General features: G+C 25.7%; 1 protein-coding gene across 1 annotated transcript in view; it reads left to right on the forward strand.

Annotated features, from left to right (window-relative positions):
• Nucleotides 1-16,181, forward strand: part of LOC100202945 (phospholipase A-2-activating protein) — a 90,667-nt gene that overhangs the window by 30,864 nt on the left and 43,622 nt on the right. The window contains exons 7-13 of the mRNA XM_065790283.1: nucleotides 1,211-1,284; nucleotides 7,469-7,559; nucleotides 9,715-9,778; nucleotides 10,475-10,521; nucleotides 10,620-10,681; nucleotides 15,942-16,000; nucleotides 16,121-16,150. Of these exons, the coding sequence (XP_065646355.1) occupies nucleotides 1,211-1,284; nucleotides 7,469-7,559; nucleotides 9,715-9,778; nucleotides 10,475-10,521; nucleotides 10,620-10,681; nucleotides 15,942-16,000; nucleotides 16,121-16,150 (427 nt within the window). The remainder of the gene's footprint in view (nucleotides 1-1,210; nucleotides 1,285-7,468; nucleotides 7,560-9,714; nucleotides 9,779-10,474; nucleotides 10,522-10,619; nucleotides 10,682-15,941; nucleotides 16,001-16,120; nucleotides 16,151-16,181) is intronic.

Raw genomic sequence — 16,181 nt, forward strand, 5'->3', positions numbered from 1 at the left:
CAGCTAAAATGTATATCAGTTATGTTAAAATGTATATCATTTATGTTGAATGTATATCAGTTATGTTAAAATGTATATCAGCTGAAATGCATATCAGCTGAAATGTATATCAGCTGAAATGTATATCAGTTACGTTGAAATATTATTTTCATTACTTTTACAAAACCTAATTTTTTAAAAATTTTCAAAATTTTACAGTTTCTATCAATAAATATATCTGCTTTAATAAATTTATCTACTTTATTGAATCGGGGTTTTAGTTTTTTACATTATTTTATTTTTATTTTTTGTTAAGTTATATACAAGTTTAAATAGCTGTTGATGCAATTCCATCTTGAATCTGACAGAATAGGAAGGTCAAAACTATCTGATCATTCATAAAATTTTTTTTTGAAGCATTTACTTTAAGCTAAGATGTATATGTAGGAGATAAGAATTTATCTATAAAATCTTTTCAGCCAACATGTTTACTTTAAAGTAAAAATTATTTTAAAGCTGCTATCTTATTTACTGTTTTTAAAGCAAAACCAAGAAAATGTTTATGCATATAATAATTGCTTTTCACTTTTTGCCTATGCTTTAATTATTTATCTTTTAAAAACTGTTAACATAGTTGTCTTCTAAAAACATACTATTAACATAGTTGTCTTTTAAAAGCATAGTACTAACCTATTAACAGCATTATATTCATATGTTAGTTGCATGCTGTGAACACAAATAATTTGCGCACTACTTACATGTTACATATTGCACTCTTCTAAAAAAATAAGTTTTACATGATTATTTATACATATTTTTGTACATTTTTTTAACTTTTATTAACATTCTTATCTTCTACTTACATACTCGTTACTACTTACATGCTACTTACATACTACTTACATACTCGTAACGTTACATACTACTTACATACTACTTACATACTACTTACATACTACTTACATACTACTTACATACTACTTACATACTTCATACTACTTACATACTACTTACATACTAATTATATACTACTTACATACTACTTACATACTACTTACATACTACTTACATACTACTTACATACTACTTACGTACTACTTACATATTACTTACATACTACTTACATACTAGTTACATCCTACTTACATGCTACTTACGTACTACTTACATAAAAATAATCTCAAAGTAATGTAAGGAGTTATTTCAAAATAGTTTTGTAACTTTCATTTAGCATTTCAGTTTTTCCTGATAGTATTGAAGACTTTGTTTCTTCTGGTGAAGACCGAGCTATTAAAATATGGAAAGGTACTTTAAAGTTTTGCAGTTTATTAATGATAAATAGAATTTGTATCTTAAAAGTCTTTTTATTTCAAGTTTTTGTATTATATTATTATATTTTAAAAAATAGGCAAAATTAAAAAATATATATTAAGTTAAGAAATTGATCACACAAAATCACTTAGATACTAATGCTTTTCTTGACATAATAAAAAAAATTCTTTAAAAATTTATAATTATAGTTATTAATATGCTATGATTTTCCCCTCCCTCCCCACCTCCTTCCTTTTTGAAAGATGTTAAATTCAGACTTTTTCTTTTCTCAAACTAAGATATTTGTGTATTTATGTTTATATATATATATATATATATATATATATATATATATATATATATATATATATATATATATATATATATATATATATATATATATATATATATATATATATATATATATATATATATATATATATATATATATATATATATATATATATATATAATATATATATATTTATATATATATATATATATATATATATTTATATATATATATATATATATATATATAAAAATACAAATATCTTAGTTTGAAAATTTTTTATGAAAAGTTACATAAGATTGCTAATAATGACCAGTTTAATATTTTAGGCCTTTTTAAATATTTTAATTAGATCTATGAGTTAAGATACACAGAAATGTGTCGATAATTAGTAAGCAAAACACTAAAGTGACAATTATTAGATATGAAGGAAAGAACTTCATGATTAGTAATAGAAATTGTAAAAGGGTTAAAAATTACAGTTACAATTTCTTTTGGATCGCAAGAATAAGGTGGTGTAAAAAGAAATTTTAAAAATATAGTATTCGCTTTGTTGTACCAAGGTTACAAGCTGGCAGGAGGATATTTTTTGAATTTAAGGCTCGTTCCATCAGTAGATACTGAATGCTCAAAACAAATGGTAACAGTTTTAACTAAATATGGATTCTGCCACTACAGCTCATACAATTAATGGGTTGATGAAAGAAAATAAAGTAGGTTTGCTTTAACTGGCCCTACTGGTTGCTACTGGCCCTGGCCAGTAGCAACCAGTAGCATCAAAATATAATCTATTTGTGCTTTGATAGAAAAAGAATTAGTCAAGGTCTGAATAAGATTCAGACCTTGACTAATTCTTTCTTAATTAATTCAGAAAAATAACTTTGTAACTGTCTTGTTATATGCAAAAAAGATGTTTGAAATAATGTTTCAACAGTAGTTATTATGTTTATTTTTGTTGCACCAATTTTAATACAACACACTTTTTTTATTGATAATTTTTATCATAATGTTCAATAAAATTTTTAGATACAGTTGTATGTTTTTGTATGTCATCCAAGATGCAAAATTTGTTCAAATATAATTTTATATTTTAATATAATTTTATATACAAATATAGTTTTATATTCAAATATATAGTATTAAATATTCTAGCGTTTATTATACAAATAGATAATATTTAATTTACATAAACCTTTGGAACCCTTAGTTATGGCTTTGGGGTAATTAATAGTAATGAGGCAATTGCTTAAACTAAATAGTGTACTGATTACTATTTGTGCTTTGAGTTAAGTTCTTTAACAAATTAAAAAATGACTAAAGTACTAAAAACAATAAAACAAAAAAACCGTCATCACCAAGTTCTCTAAATCTATCATTCAATAATATTTCTGATCTTTGAAGTAACTTCTGTTGAGTCTTACCTCTTGCAAAGTTCACTAGACCTACTTGCTCTTTGTGAGACTAATTTAAGTTCAGCTGTCTTATCTTGTGATCTTAGTGTTGATGTTTATCGTCCTTTAATTCGTAAAGACTCCAATAGTCACATGCTTGGCCTGGGGACTTTTGTAAGAATTCATCCATCTGTCAGAAAACTAGGTTTGAATCCACAGAATATTCTTTTATCTGCTTTTCTCTATTACCTTTTCACTTTGTTCTAATAAGCCTTTCTCTTTGTTCTAATTACTCTCCTTTATCTTAAGACTGCACTTTTTTTGATGTTATTTCTGATCATATTGACCTAGCCTTTTCTCTTTATCCTTTAGCCAATATGATTGTTGTTGGTGACTTTAATGCTTAATACACTGAATGACTTGGCTCTAGTGTCAGTGACTCTGCATCATCTGAATCCCCTTATCATTGTACCATTTACAACTACCTTAAAGCTGACTAGGACTCTTTCTGTAATTTTCTTTGTGATGACTCTTGGATAGAAATCTTTTGTCTTTCTGCTGACAAATGTGTTTCTTACTTAACTCCTTAGATTCAGGTTGCATGGAATCTTTTATGGAATCCCTCTCAACAATTCCAAGTCAAGCCTCACTTTTTTCCATGGTTTTTCTTTAATTGTGCTGCTGCAATTTTCAATCAAAACTAATAATTTCATATCTATCAGCAAAACAATTCTCTAGAAAACAGATTTCTATTTACTAATGGTAGAAACTATTGTAAAAAAAGTTTTGTCTAATGCCAAGGCCCACTATTTTCAGGTCAGGAAATCTCGTATTTCATCTAAAAAATTAAGCTCTCATGACTTTTGATGAATCTTTAATAGTATCTATAATAAAGGCAAGTTTTTTTTCACTGTTGTTTTCAATCCTGCTGGAAAGCGGCATCTGTTATCCATATTTTTAAAAATTCTGGAGAGCAGTCTGACTTGTCTAACTACCATCAAATTAGTCTTCTTCTGATGATAAGCAAGGTTTTGAGTCTTTAATTAACAAACACTTATCTTGAATCTAATAACTTGCATTCTGATCATCAATATGGATTTCAATCTTCTCGTTCTACTGCTGATTTGGCTGGCAAACTTTAACTTTGATAAAAATCAATTTTTTTCAGCTAATCATTATTGCAATAATCTGGGTCTTCTTATATTTATAAACAGTAATCTACTCGATGGATCATCTACCCTTCATCTTTTAGGTTTAACTCTTACTTCTGATGCCAAGGTTGCATCTCTTTATCGTGCTAGCCAATTGTTTACTCTGGATTCTACTCTTTATCTCTATAAATCTCAAATCCATCTTTGTATAGAATACTGTTGCCATATTTGGGGTGGATCTTCCGATGATGTCTTTTCTCTTTTAGACAAGGTGCAAAAATGCACTTAAACATAGTTGGAGATGCTCTTGCACCCAACCTCCAACAATTATAAAATCGTAGTAATGTTGCTTCTCTTTCTCTTTTCTATAAATACTATAATGGGCACTGCTCTAAAGAGCTAGCATCTCTTGTGCCATCTTCTAAAATTCATTCTCATGTTACTTGTCATTCTCATGTTACTTGTCATTCGAAAATTCTTAATGGTCAGGTTTTTTTTACTTGATTATCTGTTTTTTGGAATTCTCTTCATGTTTTCCTGATTTATATAATTTGCAATCTTTTAAGTTGTCTATCATTCATTATCTTGCTCTATAAACTTTATCTTTTTTTTCCCACTATTTCTAATTCTAATAGTGGTTGCTTGCAGGCTTGTTGAAAATGACGATGTCGAAAAAAAAAAAAAGCCTTAATATGCTCCTATTTATTTATAATATTTCAAGTATTAGTATTAAAAAAAAAATACTGGTCTGGTAAACAATTTTTTGCCTGAAAGATACCTTATTTAAAAAAAATGCTTAAATTCTTCTAATATGTCATTTTTAAACAAAAAAGTGGCATTATGGATGCTGGTCTCAACTACATAAGTGTGATACCATGAATATTAAACATAAATATATATGTATATATGCAGTGGTCAAAGAAGAGATACTTTTCTGTAAATGTTAAAGTTTACTTAAATGTGCGTTTTTATGCATTTGGTTATAAAAAACAAGTTGCATTTATTATGAAATTTTTTTATCGAGGGGTCTTAGAATATGCTGAAAAAAACAACAAAGTAGTGTGTTAACTCAAGAGCATACTTTTTTTTCCAGTGTGTTTTTCAAGGTAAAAAATTCCCCTGTAAAAATATTTACATTTTTTTCATGACATTTACAAATTATAATCTGAATTTGGTTTTACAATTTTTTTTAATTAGTAAATGCTATAAACCAGCTAGCAACATTAAACTTTTTCTGACAAATTCCGAAAGTTTTTTTTTCTATTAACAGCCTACAAATCCTAAAAAGGGGCAAATATTTACAAAAAAACTGGCAGAAAAGAGTAAATCATTTGTGAACAATGCTAGAATAATTCGGGCACATAGGTGCAGCTGCACCCCGCCCCCAAAAAAATTTTAAATGTACATGTAACTACAATTGTGGGTTCGGTGGGGCATCAAAATGCCCCCTATTTCTGAACTATTTTTCTTTTAAAAATGGTAATACTCAAATAAACTAATCTATTTACAATTTAATGAAAAAATGTTTTGTTTCTTCTGTTTGCTTTCTGTTTGATTCAGATAGGAACTTTAGAACTGGATTTGATGACTAGTCATATGGGCATATTTCTATAAAGGGACATGAAAAAAGTGAACAGCACACTGATGCAGTCAACTGCTGTTTTAGAAAAGTCACAACAACAAAAAAATTGATGTTGTGAGAAGAGTTATTAAATGTTGGAAGTTTTTTTGCTGTCAAAGTCAAGCTTTTAGAGGTAAATCAAAAGAAATAGGTGACTTCACTAGCAGAAACTTTTTCAGTTTCTTTCAAAATTTAATCCATTTCCTTAGTTATAAACACTTAGAAAATCAAGGAAATTAGGGAAGAGGAAATGTTTAAAACATTCCATTGACAACTTGCAGATATCAGATTGTTTGTAATGGTCTTGTAAATAATACAGGAAAGGACAGGAAAAGTACTATCAAAAGGCTGAGTGAGTGTGTGAGTGGGACAAATGTTCAGCAAGAGCCATTTCTATTAAAATTTTACATGCGAAATTGCAGTCATATCCTTGAAACCCTAGAACTAAATATTCCAGATAAAGATGAAAATTGACAGACACTAAGTTTTTTTTTATTATTCTGATTCACTCCCAAGTGGCTGCAGGCAACCACTATTAATTTGGGAGTTAGTTGAAAAAAGAATAGAGTTATAGAGCATGGAAACCGTTGACAGAAGACTTAAAAAGTTGATGGTAATATGAGTCAGGAAAACATGAAGATGGGAAAGAGTTTAAGCTTAGCAGGTAGAGTGGGTTCAACATTGCGTTTTTGGACCTTGTCCAGAGGAAAATTGAAATTGCAAGAAAGAAGATGTGTAAGATGGAAATTAATGAGAATAGAGAATGAAATCGTTCAATGTGATAGTGACAAATTTAGAATTAAACACTTTTCCCCTTTTTTGCAGATAGAAAGTTTTTTATTCTCAAAATTTTTCCGACCATAACCGTTTCTGTCATAGTTGCTGTTACTTTTTTAGATAGACTACAATAACATGGTACACAATAAGAAGTACATGGTACATAATTTCATGATAAAGTTGTCAAGTTTTCCAAGTTCATGTCAAATGAGAAGAACATATCAGCACTAGGATGTTTACTAGCAATTCATATAAGTTAGAATCAGTTTCTTTCAATGCTGATATTGAATATTGGATTTTTCTATTAAAATTAACCTATTCCACAATCCCATTTCATTACTAATTCAGTGCAGAAAAAGTATTTTCAAAAATGGCCGTAAAAAAAAAGGAGTTATGAATGATCTCCGTTTCTCATCGATTACTTAAATGGTCTTTGTTTAATGAAAATTAAAAGAAATTTTGACAATGTAGTAATTGTAAATCTAAAAGTCAAAAAAATTTTTTATGTTTTTATGTTTGCTGCATTCATTTTTGAATATATTTTTTTAGGTATGGGGCCCCCAAATATTTTTTGCACCTGGCTCTCAAAACCCTTAATCCAGCCTTGTTAGTGAATCGCCAAATTTTACCAAAATATTTTTGCCTAAAAACACATTATTTATATTATCCTTGGTGAATGTGTGATAACTTCTAGGGAAATGCAGAAATCTCTTGCAAAAAACAAAAAAATTAAAATTATCACTTTCGAAGGTTCTTAATTTCTGTAACTTTGTGCTAAAATGCTTTTAAATTTGCATTTGTTCAACACTGACCCCACTGCCAACTAGCCTCGGTCTGCCATATATATATATTTTTTATAAATAAAATGGATAAATTAGTATCATAAATATTATGAATGCATATTCATTTATTATTTCAATCATGTATTTTATAATCTTTCTTGCAGGTGGTAATTGTGTTCAAACAATTATTCTTCCCTGTCAATCAGTGTGGTCAGTTGCAGTTTTAAACAATGGTGATATTGTTGCAGGTAGCAGGTATGTTATTTTAATTTATGTTATTTTAGTTTATTATTTTTAAAAAGTAATACCTGGGGAAAAGTTCTTTTGTTAAAAATAAATCCCTTTTAGTTTTTCCAAAAGTAAATATCCAAATCCTCCAAAAATATTTATTTTAAAATTATAAATTGAATACATATGAAAATTATATTATTCATATGTATTTAATTATTTTAACTAATATTAATTTAATTATTTTAACTAATTCAATTTACAATTGTTATTACTTTGTTTTTACTTTTTTCTCTAAAATAAATATTAGTTAAACTTAATTTATTAAAATTTTATTAGAAGTTGTAAACATTAATAATTAAAAGAATAAAGTAAGGTCCTCAAATTAACGGTTGGCCACATAAGGATTTTTTTTAAAATTAGGTTTTCTGTTTTACATTACAGTTTTGCTTTTTTTTTAAGCGTTTCATCTGGTTTTATATATTTTTTTTAATGTAATATTTGCTTATTTTTAATTTTTTATCTCTTCTTGTTTCAAAAAAGATTACATTTTCATAAATTGAAATTAAATGTTTTATGAATTTTGTATAAAATATTTAGTATATGCAATATTTAGTATACTTTATCAGTTTTGTATATATGCTAGGGAAATAGACTTAAATGACAAAAGTAATAGAGTTAGATGCATTTGATTTTGCCTCTACCAAAATGCAACTATTAATTAGATATGAGGCATTCATACTCATAGAGTTTTAACATTAAGTTTTAACTTTATCATTTGATTATCATTCAAAACTCACACTAACACACTAACTTAGGAAAAAACATGTTTCATACCTTTATTTATTATTCATTAGTAGTTCAGAAAATTTTTGTAAATAAATTTTTAAAAGTTTAATTAGCAAGAAGTCAGAGTCTGCAAGAAAGCAAAAAACTACAGAAAAAAGAGATTGTCTTAGAAGTAGCAAAAAACATTAAGATATCAGTGAGGCTGGTTAAGCAATGTTTAAACACTTATGTGTAACATTTTTATTGTTGCTTGCTAAAAATACATAAAGAGCTACTTAAAGGTGACAGGCAAAACAGTCTTTTATAAAAAAAAATGAAAGACTAAAGTTTATCACTTGAATGGACGTCAATAAAAAAGTTTCAGCATTTTGTACTTTTAGTGCACCAATTAAAGTTTAACTTTAATCTTGTTATAAAATTTTTTTTCACATAGAACAATTTAACGCATTGATTTTTACATTGAATTTATAGTTTTAAATAATTGTTTTTCAACAAAATAATTATTTAAAACATGCAGAAGAGAAAAATACAAGACATGAAATAGGGGAATGCAATATTATGCCACTTATTGATATAAATATATTGATATATTGATATGTATTGATAAAAACTGATAAAAAACTGATTTGATAAAAAGCTATTTTATTAAGACTGATAGAATTTTTATTATTTTATAATTAGGAAAAGTAATTGCATTAAGTATTATATATTAGTATAAGTGAGTACAACTATACCAACTAACCATACTGGTTGGAATCTCTAATATAGCGCAGTGGTTAGTGCCCTTGTCTCAGGAGCTAGAAATCTGTGATTCAACTCAACCTCTTGGTAAGTTTTAAAACATCAGTAAGGAAGGATGAGTGAACTTATTTTCAAATGCTTTTCTGCGGTGCTCTGTGATAAGAATGTTAAGACTTTTTTGAGCACCTAAGATAAAATAAAAAAATATTTACTATTTAGCAGCGAAAATTTTAAAAATTAGAAGACAAAATCACTTAATATTTCTTTTAAAAATAGTTATAATTTCCCCAAGTTAATTAATTTTCCACTTCTGTAGTTTTGTTATGAGTTCAACAGGTTTTGTGTGTATTTTGAATGAATGAGATTTTATTATTTAACAAATAATAAAAAAAAATTGAAGATTAAATTTTTAGGCTTTTTAATCAAAAAATCTTGCTGTCTCATTTTTTTGAAGACATTTTTTTTTAAATTAGAAATGAATTAGTTGAGTTGTTCTTTATTAGAAAAAAACTGAATTTGTAAAATACAGCTTTCATTGCAATAATTTGCAAAAATACGGATGTTTAATTGTTAAACAAATTCAAATTTTTTAGTTTAAATTTTTTTTGTTTTGTTTTATTGTTTTAAAGAATGTTTCAATCAATTTATTTAGCGATGGAATGGTGCGTGTTTTTACTTGTAATGAAAGTCAGTATGCTTCACCAGATTTAATCAAGGTATTCTTCTCAATAAAAACATATATATATATATATATATATATATATATATATATATATATATATATATATATATATATATATATATATATATATATATATATATATATATATATATTTATATATATATATGTATGAATGTATGTATATATATACATATATTGAATAATTAACTCAAATAAAAGTATGTTTTAAATTTGAACTCTGTTTAAAAATTTTCACTTGGACAACTGTTGTTTGTTAGCTGATTACCAGATCTATGGTTTTTTGTTGGGTGGATCCAAGATTTATTACTAAGATCTCTGTATTTTTTAAATTAATGAATAGGATCTATTTTTTTACTGTCCTTTTTACTAATTGCATATTGAGTAGGATAGTCAATTTTTGTGTTTTAAGTTCTTTAATAAATGGCATAGATCGCTTGTTATTAAAGTTCCATGAGTTCTTGGTTGGTTGACAATAAGTACAAATTTCTATTGCTATCTTTTGTAATCTGTTTTGACCTCACGATAAGTGTAATCCATATAATTCCTTAGTATTTCTTAGCTTTCTGTGCAATTTGATGTACTTAAGAAATCAAAAATATTGCAGTTATCTGTCCAATAGTTAATATTTTTGTTGGATACTTGTTGGGTTAATAATTTTTGTACTTTGGAAACATTTTCAAAAGTTATTTTGTTGTTAATGTTATTTTAGTTATTTGAAGAAGAAGTTTCAAACCAAGCAATACCTGCTGCCGCAAAGTAAAAATGAAATTTGAAATTACAGAATAGAAGATTTTTTAATATTATTTTAATATAATTTTTCAACTTATTTATAAAGAAATGAAAATAATTTTTAGTCTTGATCTTGGTGAAATAAAAGTTGATCAACTTCCTGGACCAGAAGCTCTTTTAACTCATGGTAAAAGTTTAGTATACATGGTAAACTATACTGCTCAAATTAAAAAAAAACTAAAATTTTATAATTATATTTCATAATTATACTATCTTTGTACTTTTATTTTTTATAAAATATGGATCAATATTAAAATGACAAAAGCTGTATTTCTAACAGAACACAAGATAATTAAATCACACTCACACAATTATTTATCGAATAAATTTATGTTAAGTTTTTAAATAACCAAAATATAACAGGTTAAAGTTGTGAGATAATTTAAAGTAAAATATCATCGAAAAATATTTTTTTTGACCACTTGCAGAAATAATGATGTCAAATAGTATAATTTTTTTTTTCAAAGCATAGCTCTAGTAGTAACTGTTTCCATATGAAAGCGATTGTCACAACTCTCAAGATGCCTTCACAATTATGTTTTATGGTGCCCCATGTAACCGATCAACTCACCTACATCACATAGATTCATTTGTAAAGTTTCAACACTGTTATCAAATTGCTTTTTATGTTTTATAATTTTTGAAAAGGTTATTCCAAAATCAGCAATATAAAAGACAAACATTTTTTTTTAGTATCCAGTTTGTTTTTTTGTTTTACAAATAGTAGAATTACTTTTTTTCTATATAAATGTTTTCTAGTAGAAAATACTATTCTTGTTTTACCTTTACTTCCATTTTATTTGATTGTGATTTGTAAATTTTCTGAACAATCTTCTAATTTTCTGTGTATAAGCAATAGGGTGGCTCTTAAAACAATATTTTTGAAAAAAAACCTGTTCCTACCCCTTTACTTTGTTCTATATAATACTAAAACACTAGGTTTAAAATTTTTTGGAACAAAAAATTATTTTAGAGGTAGCTCAAGACCCTTAAAAATTTGACTGGTCTCTAAAATTTTGAAAACAAAAGTACTTCTAAAGTATGTCAACCTGGTACTCAAAAGAAGCGAAATTATATAAAAACTTCAAAAACAGTAACCACTTTACCAAAAAAAGCATGTTTAAAAAAACTATTTTTTTAAAACTTGAAAATAATGACTTTTTTTATTTTCAGCTTAAAAACAATAGTTTTTATGCATTAATTTAAGAAAAAAGTTATTTTTTTGTAAATTGATTATTAATTTCAAAGTTTTTATATAATTTCGCTTCTTTTGAGTACCAGGTTAACATACTTTATAAGAACTTTTGTTTTAAAAATTTTAGGGACCAGTCAAATTTTTAAGGGTCTTGAGCTACCCCTAAAATAATTTTTTGTTCGAAAAAATTTTAAACCTAGTGTTTTAGTATTATATAGAACAAAGTAAAGGGGTAGGAACAGGTTTTTTCCAAAAATGTTGTTAGGAAAAGATGAAAGAACTAGGGAGAAGTTTTTTTTTCTTTATTTTGTCAATACTAGATTAGACTTTTTTTTGCTACACTTTGAAGGTTCTATTATAGTAAGAAGACACTAAGAAATATTTTTTAGTGTATATTCACGAGCAAAAGCAATATAAAAAGACAGTGTCTTATATAAGGATTCAGAGAGGTGTTAAGGAATATGAAAATGTAATTGAATAAATTTGTTTTTATTATGTTTTATATGTATTATTGAATATAATAAAAAGTTGATTATTTTAGGAGTGTCTATCAAATTCCTTATTTATATTGCTTCCTTATTTGAAAATACATAGTACTGTTCTCAGGTTTAGTTTTAGATTTAAGACCACTTTTAAACTTTGAACAGTTCTAACCACAGTTTATACTTACTTTATATGAAAAATTTACGGATATTTAAAAAAATGAATTCTCCAATTGAACCACCTTGAGTTGAATAAAATGAATTCTGAAATTGTAAAATGAATTCTGAATTTGTGTATAAAACGTGTGTCAAAATTCTTAGAAATATGAAAATGGTAAGCATTAGTATTTTTTGTTTGCTTACTTGTGAAGCTGTCCAAATGGTTATCCTGGATCATAAAATTTTAATAAAGCATAGGTTGCAAGTAGTTTTTTTTGTGGTAATTTCAAGTGAAAAATTGAAAAGTTGTTTGCTGGATTATTTGCTAGCACATGGTCAAGTTTATTTTTTATCAAATGTTGATTGTAGGACAAACTATTCGAGCTGTCTTGAACAGTTTCAGTTGAGTAACCATCTGAGTTGTACCATATATTTTCAGGTTAGTTGAAGTCTTCAATAATAAAAAGCTTGGTGAATTTTTTTTCTTGTCTTGATAAAATTGTCAAAATGAATTGCTAATGATTTATCCTGCTTTAAAGCTTGGGATGATATATCCTAATATATTTGCTTATGATTGAATACATTTATTTGAGCCCTTATTAATTCCAGAGTAGAGTGTCTCAAACAGGAGCCTAGGAGCTTGTTTTCCCAGGATCCCAGGTTAAAGTGACTATGGTATATCCCAGTATAATAAACTAATATAATCTGGGTATATATATATTTTTTTAATATAAACTAATATAATATGGGATGATACTTTTTAAAAGAAAATGGAATTTTTTCTATTTTCTCTTTGTTATAAAATAAAAAAAATTACAACACATTCTTTGATTTTAAACAACAAAAAGAACAAATATGTTTGGTTTTTATAATTTAGAATAATGAAAAAATGAAACATTTTTCTGTTTTATTGTATTATTAAAAAAATAAATATTTTTTTGTATTAAAATTACCTAACCAAGGTTAACCAAGGGCGTATAAATTTATGCTACATGAGAATTATTTGTATATATTTTTATAAATTTATGTGTTAAATCTAATTTATCAAAAATTCATTCATTATAAAATTCATAATTATTGTTTAAGATAATTAATATGAATTGTTAAGTAAATAAAATTTCTTTGAGAATTCATACCTCTTATTACCTAATAATAATAAGATTTTATTCACAAAAAAAAAAGTTTTCTAGATTGAAATGGTGATGTCCAGATAAAATCTATTTCATCTGGTTTATCTTCATCTATTTTATCTGATTTGCTTACTATCATCTGATTTGCTTACTATCATCTGATTTGCTTACTATCATCTGATTTACTTGCTATCATCTGATTTGCTTACTATCATCTGATTTGCTTACTATCATCTTATTTTCTTACTATCATCTGATTTTCTTATTATCATCTGATTTGCTTGCTATCATCTGATTTGCTTACTATCATCTGATTTACTTACTATCATCTGATTTGCTTACTATCATCTTATTTTCTTACTATCATCTGATTTTCTTATTATCATCTGATTTGCTTGCTATCATCTGATTTGCTTACTATCATCTGATTTACTTACTATCATCTGATTTGCTTACTATCGTCTGGTTTGCTATTGACATAAATGTTAGTAGTAAGTATCAAAAATATAGGAAATAAAATCTGCGTATTATGTAAAAAAAAAAAAGCACAAAAAGTTCAGCGTAAAAAAAATGTGCTGAAGACTAAGAGTAAGCTTTCTTATCATTTAAATAGTTAGCAGAAAATATTTAAACACGAAGATAAAATTGGATTTAAACACGAAGATAAAATTGGATTTAAACACGAAAGGTCCACATGATTGTGGTCGACATGCATTGTAAACACGAAGGGTCAACATGATTGTACTGAATTAAAGATTTGAACTGTAAAAAGAACTATTGCAAATTTAATATTTAATAAATATTGAATTAAATTAATTTAATTTAGTTAAATTAATATTGAATAAAATTTAATACTTTAAGACTTTCATTTTATTTATCTGCCAATATTGTTTTTGATAATTTTTTTGTTCATTACACTGAATGATTGATTCTACTACTTTGTTGGCATAAGGATTTAAAAAATTTGTTTTTTAATATTTTATCCACAAAATCACCATTATGTTTTATTTTACAGATGATACAACTTACTTACCTTTTAACCTAGATATTTATTCTTTCTCTAACCATAGCATGTGTTCTGTTTCTTCTCTCCTGTATAAAATTTCTCACTTCTGGAAATTTTAATATTGATAATCTTTGTAGTAAAGCCTTAAATTTTTATCTCTCATTTATAAGTTTGATTTTGCTACCTCTCTTAAGAATAAATGAAAATTACTTGTTGAATATTTTTTCTCTAGTTTGTCTTTTGAATTACACAAAATTAACACACTCCCTCATGCATCCCAGTCAAGCAGATTAATCTGTTGTTAAAGATAGTTATTTAAAGTCAAACAAATAAAATCTATTTTTAAGCAATTGTTTACAGTCAAGCAGCTTAATCCATTGTTAAACATAAGTGTTTGACATTTTAATCACTCTTTAGCTGATCAAATTAACAAAGTTGTATTTTTTTTTCATTTTGTGCTTCTTCCTACTTTTTCATGGTAAACTTGGTTTTATCTCGCCAGCTTCAGAAAACTTAAAAATGAATTCCATTGGTAATAGAGGATTTTTACAATCTTTAGATTTGTTCAATCCTTTGTAATGAATCTAATGATTTCTGTTGTTTGTGAAATTTTGATATTTGTTAGACTTTTAAGATTATTATCAATATTCTTCATACTTTGAATTTTTTTTTACATTTCTTAATATTTCTAATTAATCTCTAGCAGTTGTGTAAGTTTTAAGTATTTTGTATTTTTATATTATGTCATTGTTTTAAAAAGAAATCTTTTACTTTTCAATAAGAACTTTTGTTTGGTTTTTGTAAACTTGTTTCTCTGTATCTATTCATAATCTTTTTTGTTATGATAAGTTTATGGTCATAATATTTTGTTGGGAATTTAGTGTTTTAGTTTGTATGTCTTGTGCTTTAAGTTTGCTTTATATATATATATATATATATATATATATATATATATATATATATATATATATATATATATATATATATATATATATATATATATATATATATGTATATATATATATATATATATATATATATATATATATCCAAATGTGCAATGTGCTAAAAATGTCCATTAGTAAATTAGTTTTGTTAAATTATGCGAATGCAAGTTATACTTGTCTAATTAAATATTTAAAAAACATTTTTCATACACTTTTTACTTTTTTTATATATATATTTTTTGCCAAATTTTTATAAATACAGAGTCTAAAGCCTAAATAAAAATCTTAATTTATTTGTCTATTTTTAAAAAAGTTTTTTTATTTTTACTATTAACCAGAAAAAAAGAAAAAAAAAAAAAAGAGTTTTAGCAAACAAACTTCCCTTTATTTAAAGTAAATTTTTTTTTTCATTTGAAAATCCATTGTATGACATTTAATTTCACTGTAACTTATTTTATTTAATTTTAGGAGTCAAAAAAGACCAGACAAAATTGATAAAAAAGAATGGAGTAGTTGAAGCATATCAGGTAAATATTTGTTACTTGGTTCATCTACTTGATTGAATAAAAATTATTTTAAATAATATTTTTTAATTTTTAATTTTTGATTTTTAAATTATATAATTTTTTTTTTAATTCTTTTTGCAGTGGGATGAAATAAACTCACGATGGCAAAAGGTATTTGTTTAAACTCTGTAAAAAAAAAATG

Source organism: Hydra vulgaris, chromosome 02, assembly GCF_038396675.1.
Source record: "Hydra vulgaris chromosome 02, alternate assembly HydraT2T_AEP".
Classification (NCBI taxonomy): Eukaryota; Metazoa; Cnidaria; class Hydrozoa; order Anthoathecata; family Hydridae; genus Hydra; species Hydra vulgaris.